Source organism: Salarias fasciatus, chromosome 17 (genome assembly GCF_902148845.1).
Source record: "Salarias fasciatus chromosome 17, fSalaFa1.1, whole genome shotgun sequence".
NCBI lineage: Eukaryota > Metazoa > Chordata > Actinopteri > Blenniiformes > Blenniidae > Salarias > Salarias fasciatus.
Window position 1 is genome coordinate 1,853,945 of NC_043761.1, and position 15,133 is coordinate 1,869,077.

A 15,133-nucleotide genomic window follows, 5' to 3' on the forward strand; every position below is an offset into this window, starting at 1 on the left:
CTTTATATCATAACTCTGTTCTACGAAATCTGTTTCAACATTTAAAAAAGGTCGAATTACAAATATTCACATTACAGAAATTAGGAAGTTTCTCTATTTAATTTGATTTCAATAACTTCAAGGCACTTTTAAAGAGAGAGAGAGAAAAAAAAAAACAGAATTCCAACAAGCGCAAGCATAAAGGACAGAAAGGAAAAACTCCCTTTAAACAGAAACAAATCTGCAGAATCAGACTTCCTGTTTTCCCAGCCGACTGATGAAAGCTCTGCTTCCCGTTCTGGTTTCGGAGAACGCAGGAACCTCCATTACTCTGAGGCTTTTAAAGAAATGATAAAAACTTTAAATTCTATTTAACAGCAAGCTAATGAAGAAGATGAACCCCTGGAGTGAAGCGGTTTCTCCACCGGGCTGCTGAAGCTCTTCATCCTCCCAGAGGGAATCAAACCGATGAACCTTTGACCCCGAGTCCACTTCTCTAACCTCTGGACACCCGCTGGAGATTTTTTTTTCATTAGGTTTCTTTCTTGCACATAATTTCTACATTTGCTAAAAACAAAAAGCAATTTAGAAGCCGCTCTGGGAGGCGTTGCCACGGCAACCAGCTCACAGCAGAATCACACCGTTAAACACGAGGAGATCAGACTGGGTTTCATTCCAGCTGCAGCCAGAAAACATGTTTTTTATTTTTTTTTAAAAAAAGCAACTTTACAGAGAAAATATTTGAGAAAGTGTCGACGTTGGAGAAAAAGTAATCTGATTACAGCGTGACCGCCCGGCTTTCACGTCTCTTTGTGCCCCTTCAGCAGCAGATCCATGTACGCTCCGGTCACCAAGCTCTGCGGAGAGACACCCAGCTGCTGCATCAGGTCCTCCGCCACCTGCACACACGTGCGCGCACACACACACACACACACACACACACACACACACACACACACACACACACACACACACACACACACACACACACACACACACACACGTGAGCAAATCATGTCCGAAGCTGACGTTTAAATCCTGCCTGGATGAAGCGGTGAAGCTGACCTGCTGCCCCTCCTCCACACTCTGCTCTGGGCGCATCACAACCTGCACACACACACACACACACACAGTTGAGAACATGTCGAGTGTGTGTGTGTGTGTGTGTGTGTGTGTGGTTACCTCCAGCTCCATGTAGTGTCCCAGTCCCTCCACTGAGTCCAGGTGAACTCTGGTCTGACCAATCAGGAAGAGCCGTCTCTCCTTCTTCACCTCACCTTTGACCCCAAGAGCATCTGCCAGCACAGCCTAAACACACACACACAGTTAGTGATGTGTCAGTGTGTCCCGCCATGGCGTGTGCAGTCGGAGCGCCACCTGGAGGCTCTGCGGGTCGTTGGTTGGACTGATGGAGTACCGGGACAGTTTTGGTCCGTCGGTGTCCGGCCGCTCGTAGAAGATCAGCTGCCCCGACCCGTCCTAAAACACACACACACACACACACACACACACACACACACACACACACACACACACACACACACACACACACACACACACACACACACACACACACACTCAGCTGAGTAGGCCTGAAGCGGCTGAAGGACGGTAGAGATCCAGCCGTACCATGAGGTCGCGCAGCTTCAGGCGTCCACTGCTGCAGTTGAAGAAGGTGTCGTGCTGCCGGATGATGGAGCCCTCCGATTGGCTGAGCTGCGCCGCCCTCTGGGCGAACTGCGCCACGTCGCTCACCTTGGCTTTGATCTCCACGTTGGACGGCATGTCGCTGCTGAGGAGCGGGGAAAGAGTCACGCTGAGTTCACAGCTTTTCCACAGGTATCAGGAGCAGAAACATCTCCAGGGACCAAAAACCAGGTTGCTCATGTAACGCAGAGATTTAGACTAGAGCTATTTCTCGTTTTCAAAGCATTTTCAATGAAAATATGAGTTTTTGCAAACAGTTTTCTCCAGTTTCATCACAAGAATCAATGTTTTCACGTGAAACGTCGTATAAACGGGACCTTAAGTCCAGTAACAATGAGGCAGGACAACATCAGCACAGAAATCATAAAATTATGGTTTGAATTTCAGCTTTCTAGGCACAGAAACACGAGCATCAGCTTCTCGAGTGGATTCTCTTCAGCACAGCTTCTTCTCACTTCATTTCAGACGCAAATCGTCCACAGTGACCTACAGGAGGTTCGCATTTTGTTGCAAGATGATAAATTTACAGCTATAATGTTGTGTTCTCAAATAAAGAATATAGAAACCAAACAACTGGGCCGTTTATCTCACTTGGTGCCTGTGTTATGTGAAAAGTTGAATATAAGATACAACAAAAGATAAATACATGGGAAACAGCAGGTACAGTAGCACATAGAAGATCACATTAGCATTTAAATCTTAGTAACTCGGTGGCTTTATTACAGAATGAGACATTTTCATCTCAGGGTGTTTCTCTCTCTCTTTAACCATCCATCCATCCTCTACCGGTTATCCGGGGCCGGATGCCCAGCCTTCCCTCTCCCGGGACACTCCCTCCAGCTCCTCCGGGAGAATCTCCAGGCGTCCGCAGGCCGGCCGGGATTAATCTTTCTGAAATAATTCCCAAACCGTCTGCAGCTTGTGCTCCAAAACAAGGACGGCATCCCAAGTCACCAGCAAGCAGACTGCACTTAAAATTACATTTAATTATTCGCTGGGACAAGGAATCCGCGTGAAGGATAAATGAAGCTCTTCAGCAGTCTGGGAAATCCTTCAGGACCACACGATCTGTTTTAAACAAGACCGACTCCGCGACGAGCATCACCCTCTCTGAACCGCTCCGTCAGCGGGTTAACCGCAGCCGACGGAGCAGGATGCGTCGCAGACGGCTAGTAAGGAAGAAGGGGTGAAAATGAGAGCATGAATAAGGAAAACGAGGCTCTTCTGACCTGAATTCGTTTTTATGAAGCTGCTTGAGGATTGATTTTGCCGCGAAACACTACTTCCGGGACGGGGCAGCGGCGGGAAAGAAGGGAAGGACTTCCGGGTCAATTTGTATGTTTCCGGTTAGTCATTCGGCTATCTTCGTGCATCTCCGGCTCTTCGTGTGTTTCCGCTTTCTCCGGAGATACACGAAGGGAGCCGAGCGAAAAACCGAAGATTCAGAAGTAATTATGAGTCACAATAAATAAATAAATTATATATATATATATATATATATATATATATATATATATTTTTTTTTTTTTTTTTTTTTTTTTTTTTAAGTAACGTCCCGTTTATTCATTCATGTTTAAATTTCATATTTGAAATTAAAAGAGGATAAATGTTTGGCAACAAGCAGAGTTTACTTTTCTCTTTATGCATTCAGTTTATCTATCAATTTTTATTGACTTAAAAGAGCATCATTCCTGTTTTTTGAATTTCAGAGTCAAATTTGGCTTATTTTAATATCTCATATGATTAGATAAAAGCAGAGTTTTTTTCTGGGTCAGTGGAGGCAAATAACAGAGAAAAGGTTTTCCACCAGCAAAGTGTACACTAGATTCAACACTACGAATGTAAATGATGATAGTAATAGTTCTGTTTTATTAAAGAACATTTTAAATGTTAAATGCTTTTTCATTTACAGACTCATGTTATTGTCATTGGAAAAATAGAAACTAAATGCAGGTACATGGATACAGATTGAAGAAATAACCCTAAAATCTAAAATTTGTGTATATCTATGACCCCTAATAGTTTATGCTGACTTACTCCAGTATCTCTGTACGAAAAGGCCCTATTTAGACAAGAGCAAGTTGGATTACTAGTGCGGGTGACTGTCAACTATAAAACTACCAAATCCCTGGAGAAAATTGGCTGGGAGCCACTCTGGCTCCGGCATTGTTAATACTGTTGACCTTTAAAAAAGTGGCTCTGAGCACTGTAGTCATGTAAATGAACACAGAAAATGCAACAGAAGTTTCCCATTTCCACTTCAAATACACGTTCACTCAGGCTGCAGTTCCGCTAACGGCCACTAGATGGTACAGCAGCCCACTGACAGAATTGAAGTGAATTGAAAACCTTCAGGTTGAGTCAATTTCTACTTTGTTTTCATGAATATTCCGTCAACTCTTTGTGGGCGTGGCCTGTTTGTGACTGTTCTCATTGGTCAGCGCCGGCTGCCATCATGAAGTCATGGTGTCACTGACAGCGTTTCTCTTTATACACCTTACCTCCTCTGTTATGCACGCGCACACACACACACACACACACACACATTTTAAACATGACGACATGGGGCTCAGCAGTTCGCCAATGCGCGCGCGCACGCGCGCGCGCGTGTGTGTGTGTGTGTGTGTGTGTGTTCCTGTTTTGCTGACTTTGTGGGTTGTGACACCTGAGAGCCACGCTGCCCTTGGGGATCCAGCATACTTTGTGGGGACTCGACTACGTTTGACCTATTTTTAAGTTGTAGTTTTTGTTACTGGGGTTAAAATGAGGTGAGGTTTGGGTACGAGGCAGGCAAGGCAACGCATCTTATTCCAGTTCTTCTGTAGTAGTGGGGACTGCTGTCTCTACAGTTCTAGTAGTATCCTAGTAAATTCATTTTTCAGTGACACCATGCCTTCAGGTCACATAGCTTGTGAGTTTTCAGTAAGTCTTCAGTAAATATCAATAATGTCCCCAGAAGGCATGAAAACAGAGGTGTGTGTATGTGTGGGGACAACAATGGAGGACACTGGACCGATAATCATCGTAAGGATGTTCTGGGATTAAGGTTAGTGTTGTAGTGGTTAGCAACTCATCCTCATAGCAAGAATGTCACTGGTTCAAGTCCAAGTCGGGCCTTTATTTGTGGAGTTTGCATGTTCTCCCTGGGCATGGGCTTCCTCCTGGTCACACGTCTTTTCCAGTTGTTTGGCTCGTTATGTGACATATATGAAGATTTGAAAATACATGGTACCTACCATGTGAGACCTCTAGATGTCACTGTAAAAAAAAAAAAAAAAAAAAAAAAAATCTAGCAGCCCACAACACTTGAGAGGTTAAGACGCGTCTTCAGGTCTGGCTGTCCGGCTCCAGGCTGGAGTAATGTCCTGGGCTCAGACTGCGGGTTACGGCTGGCTGTGAGGGGCGGGCCGGTGGTAAATAAGGCTGAACTTCCAGGAGTTACGGGTCTGGGGTGTGAGGTTTACCCTGGTGGTCACTCTTCACCCCCCAGGAGAGGATTGTGGGCTGGGAATGTATTACATCAGTGGAAAGGTCCCGCAAAGATAGTCCATCGGGTTGGTGTGTGTGTGTGTGTGTGTGTGTGTGTGTGAGTGCGTGCGTGAGTGTGCGTGAGTGTGTGTGAGTGTGTGTGTGTGTGTGTGTGTGTGTGTGTGTGTGTGTGTGTGTGTGAGTGAGTGTGTGTGTGTGTGTGTTGCCTGGCATTACTGGGCAACGGACAGCATCATGGTACAGAGAGAGAGAGAGAGAGAGAGAGGGAGAGAGAGAGTGAGAGAGTGAGAGAGACAGAGAGAGACAGAGACAGAGAGAGAGAGAGAGGAGCAATGAGGAAAGAAGCCTGATGAAAGCAGATGAGCCGAGTCATGACGGACGGACTGGATCACGTCTGGTTCCAGGTCGGTCCCTGATCCAGGTGAACACAGAGGAACCGGGTTTCTCCTGGACTACATGGGATTCTCTCTCAATCAACTCGGACTCAATCAGAATCAACAGGCTTCTCTGGACCAGGAGGAACTTTGAGGATCCAGGTGGGACTAATTGGATCCAGGACTCTCTTGAATCAGGTGGACTCTCGTGTGCAGAGGGGACCTTGTGGATCAAGGGGGGAGGTTCTGGAACCATGGTCTTTCTAAGCCAGGTTGGACTTGTGAATTCCTGTGATTTGGTCTGGTCCAGCTGGACGGTATAATCCACATGAGACCCTGTGACTCAGGTGGAACTTCATGTTGATGCAGGTTTTAACTTGATTCAGCCGAGACTCTGTGGATCCTTGTTGACTGTCTGGTCTGGACTGACTCATGGTCCTGGTGGACTTCCTAGTCAAGCCAGTCTCTGTGGACTCCAGTGTCCTCGTGGATTATGAGGCTCCAGATGAATGTTGTAAATACAAGTAAGTTCTGTGGATCCAGGTAGACTCTGTGGATCCAGGTAGACTCTGTGGATCCAGGTGAACTCTGTGGTTCTTCTGAACTCTATAAAACCAGACGGGCTCTGCGGATCCCGGCGGACCCTCATCATGACTGTGACGTATTCCAGTAAAGTGGCGAACGCCTCCTTCTTCAGCTTCCACCGGCTGCTGCTGCGCTGGAAAGGAAGCATCTACAAGCTCCTGTACCGCGAGTTCCTGCTGTTTGTGGTGCTCTACACCGTCCTCAGCGTGGTCTACAGGTCACACACACACACACACACACACACACAATGCAAAAGTACTTTCATGTATTCATGTATTTAGTTTGTCTTACTTGGTGTGCCCTCTAGTGGCCACGAGAGGAGTAACAGCTTAACTTTGGCCATACGAATACAACAAACCAAATATTTTCAGCTTCGATCACTGAGTTGATGCACCATGTGGTGACTGCTTCAGGAACTGCAGCCGCCGTTCATGTTTTGGATCCTCTCTTTTTCAGATTTGTCCTCACGGGACACCAGAAGACGCTGTTCGAGAAACTCTCAATGTACTGCGACAAATACGCCGAGCAGATCCCCGTCACCTTCGTGCTCGGTATGAGGCCTTTGTCTCGCAGTCGTGCTTGAAAACATTCATTATTTAGAATAAAACTAGTTCTCTTTCTCTTGGAATCACATCTGGAATTTCACATAAACTTCTAGTAGCATAAAGCCTGCTCCACTTGTTGATATCCTCCCGGTTTTCGGGTCTCGGTCAGACAGGGTTAGGGTCAGGGGATCGAATGACTCAGACGAGTTGTGCTGTTATTAATAATCGCAGGTGGTGTGCAGCTAATATTAGTCCTGTGAGATCAGGGATTAGTCGGGACCCTGTGGAGGAGAAGATGTTTCTGCCTGAGCAGAGAGACGGACAGATGTGTGGAGGCGGGGCGAGCGCCGCTTCCCTCATTAGCGTGGCTGCTAATGGAAACAGATCATTAAAGAGCGCAGGAAGCTAAAAGCTCGATGAGTGTTTGTGTGGTTAATGTGTAGCAGTTTCCAGAGTGCATCGATGGGTTCCTGGAGAGTTTAACCAGCATGGAAATAAACTTTCAAACCGTTTTCCTGTTAAAAATAACAAAAAGCACGACTGAACCTGTGTTTGTGTTTGAGGTTTCTATGTGACGCTTGTGGTGAACCGGTGGTGGAATCAGTTTGTGAACCTGCCCTGGCCGGACCGACTCATGTTCCAGATCTCCAGGTGCTTTCACCCTCCGGTCGGTCCGGTCCCGCCCTCTGAAGGCGCAGACAGGAAGTGCTCCATGCTCACGATGAACGGCACACATCGGTAATGTCTTCCTCCCTCGTCTCCTGCAGCTACGTTCAGGGTAAAGATGAATATGGCCGCCTGCTGCGTCGGACGCTGGTGCGTTACGTGAACCTGACCTCGCTCCTCATCTTCCGCTCCGTCAGCACCGCCGTCTGCAAGCGCTTCCCCACCATGGACCACGTGGTGGAGGCAGGTGGGCGCCCGCCCGGCGGCTGGTCCACGCCGTCCCGACCGGCTCCTCATTGGCCCGGCGATCTGTGTCTCCACCGGCAGGTTTCATGACCCCCGAGGAGAGGAAGGTCTTCGAGAACATCCGGTCCCCTCACCTGAAGTACTGGATTCCCGTCGTCTGGTTCTCCAACCTGGCGTCCAAAGCTCGACAGGAGGGGCGGATCCAGGACAGCATCGACCTGCAGAGTATCCTCAATGTAACCCTGGGCGCTCGGTTCACGAGTGTGTTAGGAGGAATAATCATGATTGGAGGCCACAGCACTGAAATCACCAGGGAAATGAAGCTTATTGTGTTTGTCTGCACTGCAGTTCGTTTCTGTGACGAGAAGTCTACGTTAATGCATCGCAGTCCCACAGGAAGTGAGATGGAAACGTAGCATCAGGAGCCAAAAGTTCAACCAGACAAAGACCTAAGAGTCTGGGAAAAGAAGAGTAAAGCAGCAAATACTGTTTTCATTCAGACACAATTTTTGTCAGCATTGGTTGCCCTGAGGTTTGGAGTTCCTCAGGGCTCTATTCTAGATCCATTTCTACTTTTGTTAGCAACTGATTATTTACACAAATCTTTACTTTCGCTTTGGTTTCAAGATCTTTTCCTAAAAGACAGTTGGTGCTGAGTCAAAGGAGCTAACTGGAAAGGAACAGGTTGCATCATGTTACGAACATTATACTGGGAAAGCTGGGAGGACTCGGCTCTCTGCAGATTTTATCTCTCAGTAGATGAAAATGAACATTTCCTGACACTTTCAATGTTGTCCAGCTCACATTAGTTTGCAAAAGATTATTCTGAAAATTAAGCTTTAACATAATGCGCATGAAAACTGCTACAAGTGATTCCAAGCGACTGTATGGCCGTTTTCCAATAAGCCATATTTCTCTTATTTTTTGTATTCAGTACATTCGACAGTCCTGAAGACTATTTCTAAGGAACTCCACTGAGATATTAATCAATTAATAAACTTAGACTGTTTTTATAGCTGAAAATGTTCAAAAATGTGCATTTTTCGACATAAAAGTGGCCTACCGACATATTTCCTGGATCTCATCTTTCCGAGTTAATGAGTCTTCCAGCACTCCCACTGTAATCAAGACTTGCTGGTTTTAAAGCTCTGATAACTGCAGCTCATCCCTCAGATCCGTAACCCGACACCACTCTGTCCGCTGAGAGACGATGCTTTGGGTTTCTCTCCTGAATGAATGGTAGTTTTGATGAGTGACGGTTTGTGTGCAGGAGATGAACCTGTTCAGGACGTGGTGCGCGACTCTCTTCGGCTATGACTGGGTGGGCATCCCTCTGGTCTACACGCAGGTCAGCCTCCCGGGGCACATCCGTCTCCGTTAGCATGTTTGGCTCGGATGCAGCTGGTGATAATCACATCACTGAGCATCACAGTAACCGAATCAGAGCTCCCACGCAGGCAGAGACGCTCAGCGCCGCCTCCTCTCTGTCCAGGTCGTCACTCTGGCCGTCTACACCTTTTTCTTCGCCTGTCTGATTGGCCGGCAGTTCCTGGACCCCGCCCGGGGTTACCAGGGTCACGACCTCGACCTGTACGTCCCCATCTTCACCCTGCTGCAGTTCTTCTTCTACGCTGGCTGGTTGAAGGTTTGATCGTCGCATCTTCTTCTACAGAAAGCTGGAACAATTCATTCAGATTTTATCTCATTTCCAGTAATTTTTTAATTGGACTTGTTGGTATTTCATCGTGTCGTTCTGTCAGGTTGCAGAACAGCTCATCAACCCATTTGGAGAAGATGACGACGACTTCGAGGCAAACTGGATCATCGACAGAAACCTTCAGGTCTGCAGCCAAAGAGGCTCAAAATTCTGATTTCATATCTGACTTTTCCACCAGAGTGAACACATTCTGCAGGTTTTTCACAGATCATTTCACAAGAGAAGTTTCTTTTCTTTGGCGTTCAGTCTTGTAAATGTTGCGCTGAGGCTACATGGACGGTCCGCAGGTGTCTCTGCTGGCGGTGGACGAGATGCACATGAACCTGCCACACATGACCAAAGACATGTACTGGAACGACTGTGACGCCCGGCCTCCGTACACGCTCGCCGCCGCCGACTACTGCATCCCGTCTTTCCTCGGATCCACCACCGACATGGGGTCAGCCTCCGACGGCCGTCTCTCTCTTCAAACTCACAAGCTGCACTGTGTGAAAATGCCAGCTTGAAACATGAAATAAGTCCGTTACCTGCACTACTTCACACCACCAGGGGGTGCAGTGAGTCACCTGACTGGGTTCAGATAAAGAAGAAGTAAAATGTCCAGTTAGTTGATGCACAAGCTGTTCACTATAACGACGTTACTGTGTTTTCCTGGAGAATTTTCATAGAAGTTTCAGAATGAGAAAGTTGTCCTGAATGTCTCTCTTAGACTCTCGGACATCCTGCAGTTCGATGAGAGCGACGTCTCCGACAGTCGACCGCAGCAGCTTGACACAGTTCTGACTCGACGACAAGAGTCTGTAAGAATTCTACACACACGCCTTGTTTATTGTGAAATATTAACATTTGGGTTCAGAGATTTTATGGCAGATTTTGCAATACCAGAAAGCTGGCTACATTTTAGATGGGATGAACATTTCCAGAGCTGCTGTCTCTCTGTTGGGATGAGCACTGGCGTCTCTATATGCCCGTTCTTCTTACTGATCTCCCTGGCTCCTCTTGGCTTTGCCGTTTCCAGGTTTTGGGTCGAGTCCGCCGGCTGCTCAGCGTTCAGGAGCCTCCTGAGCTCCGACCTCCCCGACCCATCTTGAAGCGCCACAGCAGCGACGCCACCGGCAGCTTCTTCCCAGACTTCAGGTTTGGTTGTGATTGAAGAATGAAAGGTTTGAATGATGTAGATGAAGGTGAGCGGCTTCTTCTAAACAAACCCCTGGTTGTAATCTGTGTCAGGGTTAACGCGTGTCCAGACGACGTGGCTCCGCCCCCTGCCTTGGCGGTGCCGCCGTCCTCCATGGACACCCTGTCCACCCTGAAGGAGGTGAGCAGTAACCTGCCCTCGCCCGAAGACTCGCCCTCCCTGGTGTTCCCTCGGTTCGTCGTCAGCCCGCCACTGACAGCAGACGCCCGCCGCAATGCCGACCCCTCTGGGAAACACCTCAACGGTCTGGATCCGGCCTGCACTCCCACCCCGACCGACGAGGCTCCAGGCCTGGAAACACCAAGGTGCCTTCCACCATCGAGACCCTCAGATTCACACCTCGTATCAAACTACTTCAGTTAAACAAAGACCCTGATTTTGAAATCTCACCGGTTCTCCTCTAAGGTGACCCACTCTCCATATTTCCAGGGCCGGATCTTCGGTTTGTTGTTCTCCAACTCAGCTGGGGCCCAAAGAGTTTCGGTGGACGACCCTCAACAACCAGTGTCGCCCCCTGCCTCGTCCACGGGGGCGTCAGTTCTCCCTGCAGTTCTCCAGGCAGTCGTCCAAGGGGTCGGTCCGCAGCCTGCCCAGTCCGAAGGGCCTGGGCCGGAGGAGGCGGGGCCTGGCTCGGTTCCAGTCCCGCCGGTCGCCGGGACCCTCCGCGGACACCCTGCAGCTGCCCGAACCGGACTACGACCACGACTTCCAGGGAACGGCCGACGACGTGGAGAAGGCAGAAACCAACGGCGGCGAGGAAATCCCAAACAACAACAACGTTCAGTCGCAGAGTTCGGAACAAAAGCGAGACGAAGGTTAAAATCGTCTTATAGGACCGAAGGATGTCAGAGAAAACATCAACAGGTCCTTCATTATGTCAGCTCAAAGTGACTTTCAGATCATCCGAAACACGAAAAGCTTGAAAAGCTGCACTGGCAAACATTTAAAAATGTATTTCAGAAAGTAGTCTGTTTTTATTTGGATTATTTATTTACTTTGATACTGAATATTAATTCAATCATGAAACATTTCAACATTTTTATAGTTTCTCTTGTGTTTGCTGAAGGTACAAACAGGAGTGAGTTAACTTCCTGCATGAGCTGCAGGTTTAAACCGTCCAAAATAGAATAAAAGATGTGAGATGCAGTCCGTTAAAGCTGAGCAGACGCTCCACAGAACACAAACCTTTCTGGAAATGACTCTCAACCCATATTTCAAGACAAGCTTCCAGCATTTATTGGTTAAACAAAGAAATTGACTCCCAGTCATGTCTTTCTGGGAGCCATCTAGTGGTCATTTGTGGAAGTGCAGCACTCATCAGCTTTCAAATTGAGTTGCAGAACAAAGTCTTTGTTCTTTTAGAGGTTATTGATTGTCTTTAGTCAATTGGATTCAAGCGTGAACTGTCAACAAAACCCACTAAAACTTCTTCTTTTAATAAAAATGTTGACCAATGTGGTTTCTTTCTACGTGTGATTTAGCAGTTAGTTTAGCTTTGATGTGGGAAACGTGTCGATAAAGTATCATTTAGAGAGAGATAAAGACTTCTCCCCCACAGAACAAAAAAACAAAGACATATCTACAATCATGGTAAAAATATGTTATATTGTTTAACCACTATGACATTATTCCTTGAACTGAAGGTGTTTTTCGGCCCCCGGTCGGTGCTGACTGGCAGCTCACTGCTCCGCCGGTTGTCTCACACGAGCCAGCCCGACTCGGTCCTGCCCTCGGTCGAAGATGCTGTAGTACTGCCTCAGAAACACATCTCCCAGAATCCACAGCGGGCCCTCGGGGGTCATGATGTCGTTGGCCTGGAAGCCGCTGAAGCAGAACTCCCGGCCGTTGAACACGTCCTGAAGACGACGAGAGAAGACGAGTCTGTGTGTTTTCAAGACGTCAACATTTCATTCTAGCTGGCTGATCTGGTCCAAAAGCTAAAGATGATGAAAAATGAAAGGATGAAAGTTGTGGACCTTCCGGACGTATTGCTGAGCGCTCAGTGTGTATTCCTGCCCACCCAGAACGAAGGTCACGTGAGGCAAACTGGACAACCGCGCACAATCGATGACAAACTGAAACACACAATGAGTTTATTCATTCAGCAAACTGTTTCCACAAATTCCCAAAGGAGATAAAAAAAGAAGAAATTTACAACCACGTATGACGACAAACAACCGCTGAACGTGTTCAAGCACGACATCAACGAACCTCGCCGATGTTGGTGGGCGTGGCTCCGATCAGGTGGTGGAGGGCGACGGTCTCATTGGTCGGCGCGGCGATGAGGGAGGTCCCGGTGTCGATGATGGCCGGACAGCCGTGAGGACAGAGCGAGTTCACGCCCTGAACCGACACGCTGGAACAACAACAACACCCACACAAACACGGGAGCTTTGAGAGGTTTCCTGAACTCACCCGTTTTTTTGGAAGTTTAGGCAAAGTTCATCCTCTCCCGAGTTCTCCACCTGTCCATCTTGATCTGCCAGTATCCTTTGTCAGTGACAGGCAGCCAGTTGATTGGCTCGACGTACAGCGACTCGTCCGTCCCACCGAGCAGCAGTTCTCCCCCTCGACTGGAGCCATCTGCTGAACTGCACGAAGGAAAACCGGTTCAGTCAAACCGAGGAGGCGCCGCTCGCCCCTGAAACCACCGCCTGGATTGACCTGCTGATGTAGAAAGAGAACACGGGCTCCTCCACGATCTCCTGAACCATTAAGTTGTCAAAGACAGGGTTTCCGAGGATCTCAGCCAGTCTTGGGTAAGCGAGGCCCAGAACGCCGTCAAACTTTGCCAACAGGAACGAGGATCCGGGTTCGTACACGGACTCGCCGAACTCCTGGTTCAAGATGGTCATACCGCCGATCTGGGAGAGATTTGAAACCATCAGACCGTTTCCCAAAAACAGTTTGGTTGGAAAATCGAGGTCTGAGAGTGTGTGTGGACCTCCAGAGTGTCTCTGGCCGTCACTCCCAGAAGGTGTCCCGATCCGTAGTGAATCCCGAACTGCCGCCCGTCGTGATGAAACGTTGAGGAATCGAACGCTCTGAAGCGATGATGCACCGCTGCAAACACACAAAACACACCACGTTTCTATCGGATTACATTTCTGATTTAATATAAACTTCACTTTTCTGGATCTTTGCCCCCAAAAGTGAGAGAAGACTCTTTTAACCCAGACTCAGCGGTCGTAAACTTCTGATCACCCTGTGGAGCCGCGACCGAGTCATAATGACCCGACCCACAGACACTCTCAGATACACACTGAGTGTGTGTGTGTGTGTGTGTGTGTGTGTGTGTGTGTGTGTGTGTGTGTGTGTGTGTGTGTGTGTGTGTGTGTGTGTGGTTAATGTACCGCAGGTCTCGCTGACACAGTACGTTGATGGAACCCACAGGTCGGCCGATCCGGTGTCCAGAACCACCGAGAAGTTCTGACCAGGGGTCCCGAGCCGGATCTCCCCAAAGTACTCAGTCTGAAACACAGCCGGACTCCAGTCAGCGGGGAGGCGGGAAAAATCACACACTAATCCATCATCACTATATAAACACAAGATATTATTCAATGTAGAAAAGTGAGTTTGCACTAATTATCCTAAAAAAAAAAAAAAAAATGAAATAAAGTGATCTAACTGAGAATTTTATTGAAAAAAACCTTTCTGTAAATCTGCGGCACCATCTGGTGGTGGGACCAAGAATAACAAGAAGCCCATGTTATATTAGCAAAAGATAAAACACACTGAAATGACGGACAAAAAGCATTACAGCATCAACATTTTGCAAAATTTTGCACTGTTGTAAAAGAAAGTTACTATCATATCAATCGATTCTAAATGCTAGAACTGTCATTATTGAAATATTCGCACAACAGCTCCACCTTGTGGTGAGATCTGCAGCAGTGAAACATTTTTGACTGACAGACAGATTAATTGATAAATTAATAGAAATATATATTAATTGATAAATGTTTTACATCCATGTAGTTGTAGATCCTCTCGCTGGAGCGTCCGAGCCGGAGCGACATGGTGCCGGGGGGGAAACACCGAGCGTAGCGCCGGTTAAACGCGGCGGGGTGATGCTCCTTCAGGAAGTCCTCCAGCGCACCGGCGGCTCGCAGCTGCGTACGAATCGAACGCACCTGCTTGAGGGGAACCCTGAAGTGCGCCGGGGGATAAGGATATGTTCAAATAAATTTAAATACATTCTTCAAGGTTCAAATTGACACAATTATGCATTATTCTAGATTTATAAAAAAAACAAAACAAAATATTCACAAAGCAGTGGTTTTTTTTTTAAATTAAAACTTAGTTTCAGTATCTTGCCACTTGTTGGTTGCAGCGCCTCCTGCTGGTCGGAAAAGGTTTTTTCCTCACCTGACCAGAGCGAAGCTGCTCCAGGTCCACAACAGCAACAACAACAGCTTCAGCATGATGCCGCTCCGACTGTTCCTCTGCTCCGTTCAGCTGTTCTTCTGTACGACTGTTTGACTGTTAAGCTGTTTATCTGTCCATAGGTTCGACTGTACCCTCGTCCGGTTGCTCTTCTGTGTGTCTGTTTGTCTGTTCTCTGCTCTCTGGATTAAAAAAACCTGCAGAGAAACTTTATCAGAGAAAACTTGCAGCTCTGATTGGA

The 15,133-nt window shown here is 47.7% G+C and overlaps 2 protein-coding genes across 2 annotated transcripts; one reads left to right on the forward strand and one right to left on the reverse strand.

The window, feature by feature from the left end:
- The first annotated feature begins 6,101 nt into the window (after positions 1-6,101).
- Positions 6,102-11,326, forward strand: LOC115404615 (bestrophin-3-like). Its single transcript, XM_030114021.1, has 13 exons — positions 6,102-6,351; positions 6,591-6,685; positions 7,243-7,330; positions 7,447-7,592; positions 7,673-7,827; positions 8,862-8,939; positions 9,084-9,236; positions 9,352-9,432; positions 9,596-9,747; positions 10,018-10,108; positions 10,327-10,445; positions 10,539-10,811; positions 10,936-11,326. Exons 1-13 carry the CDS (start codon positions 6,200-6,202, stop codon positions 11,324-11,326), a joined length of 1,974 nt encoding a protein of 657 aa, XP_029969881.1. The 5' UTR covers positions 6,102-6,199.
- Positions 11,327-12,185: 859 nt separating this feature from the next.
- LOC115404031 (cathepsin E-like) lies at positions 12,186-14,930 on the reverse strand. Its single transcript, XM_030113167.1, has 9 exons — positions 14,875-14,930; positions 14,475-14,655; positions 13,860-13,977; positions 13,451-13,569; positions 13,171-13,370; positions 12,972-13,097; positions 12,718-12,862; positions 12,483-12,581; positions 12,186-12,362 (listed from the first exon to the last, which is right to left on the reverse strand). Exons 1-9 carry the CDS (start codon positions 14,928-14,930, stop codon positions 12,186-12,188), a joined length of 1,221 nt encoding a protein of 406 aa, XP_029969027.1.
- Positions 14,931-15,133: the final 203 nt, after the last annotated feature.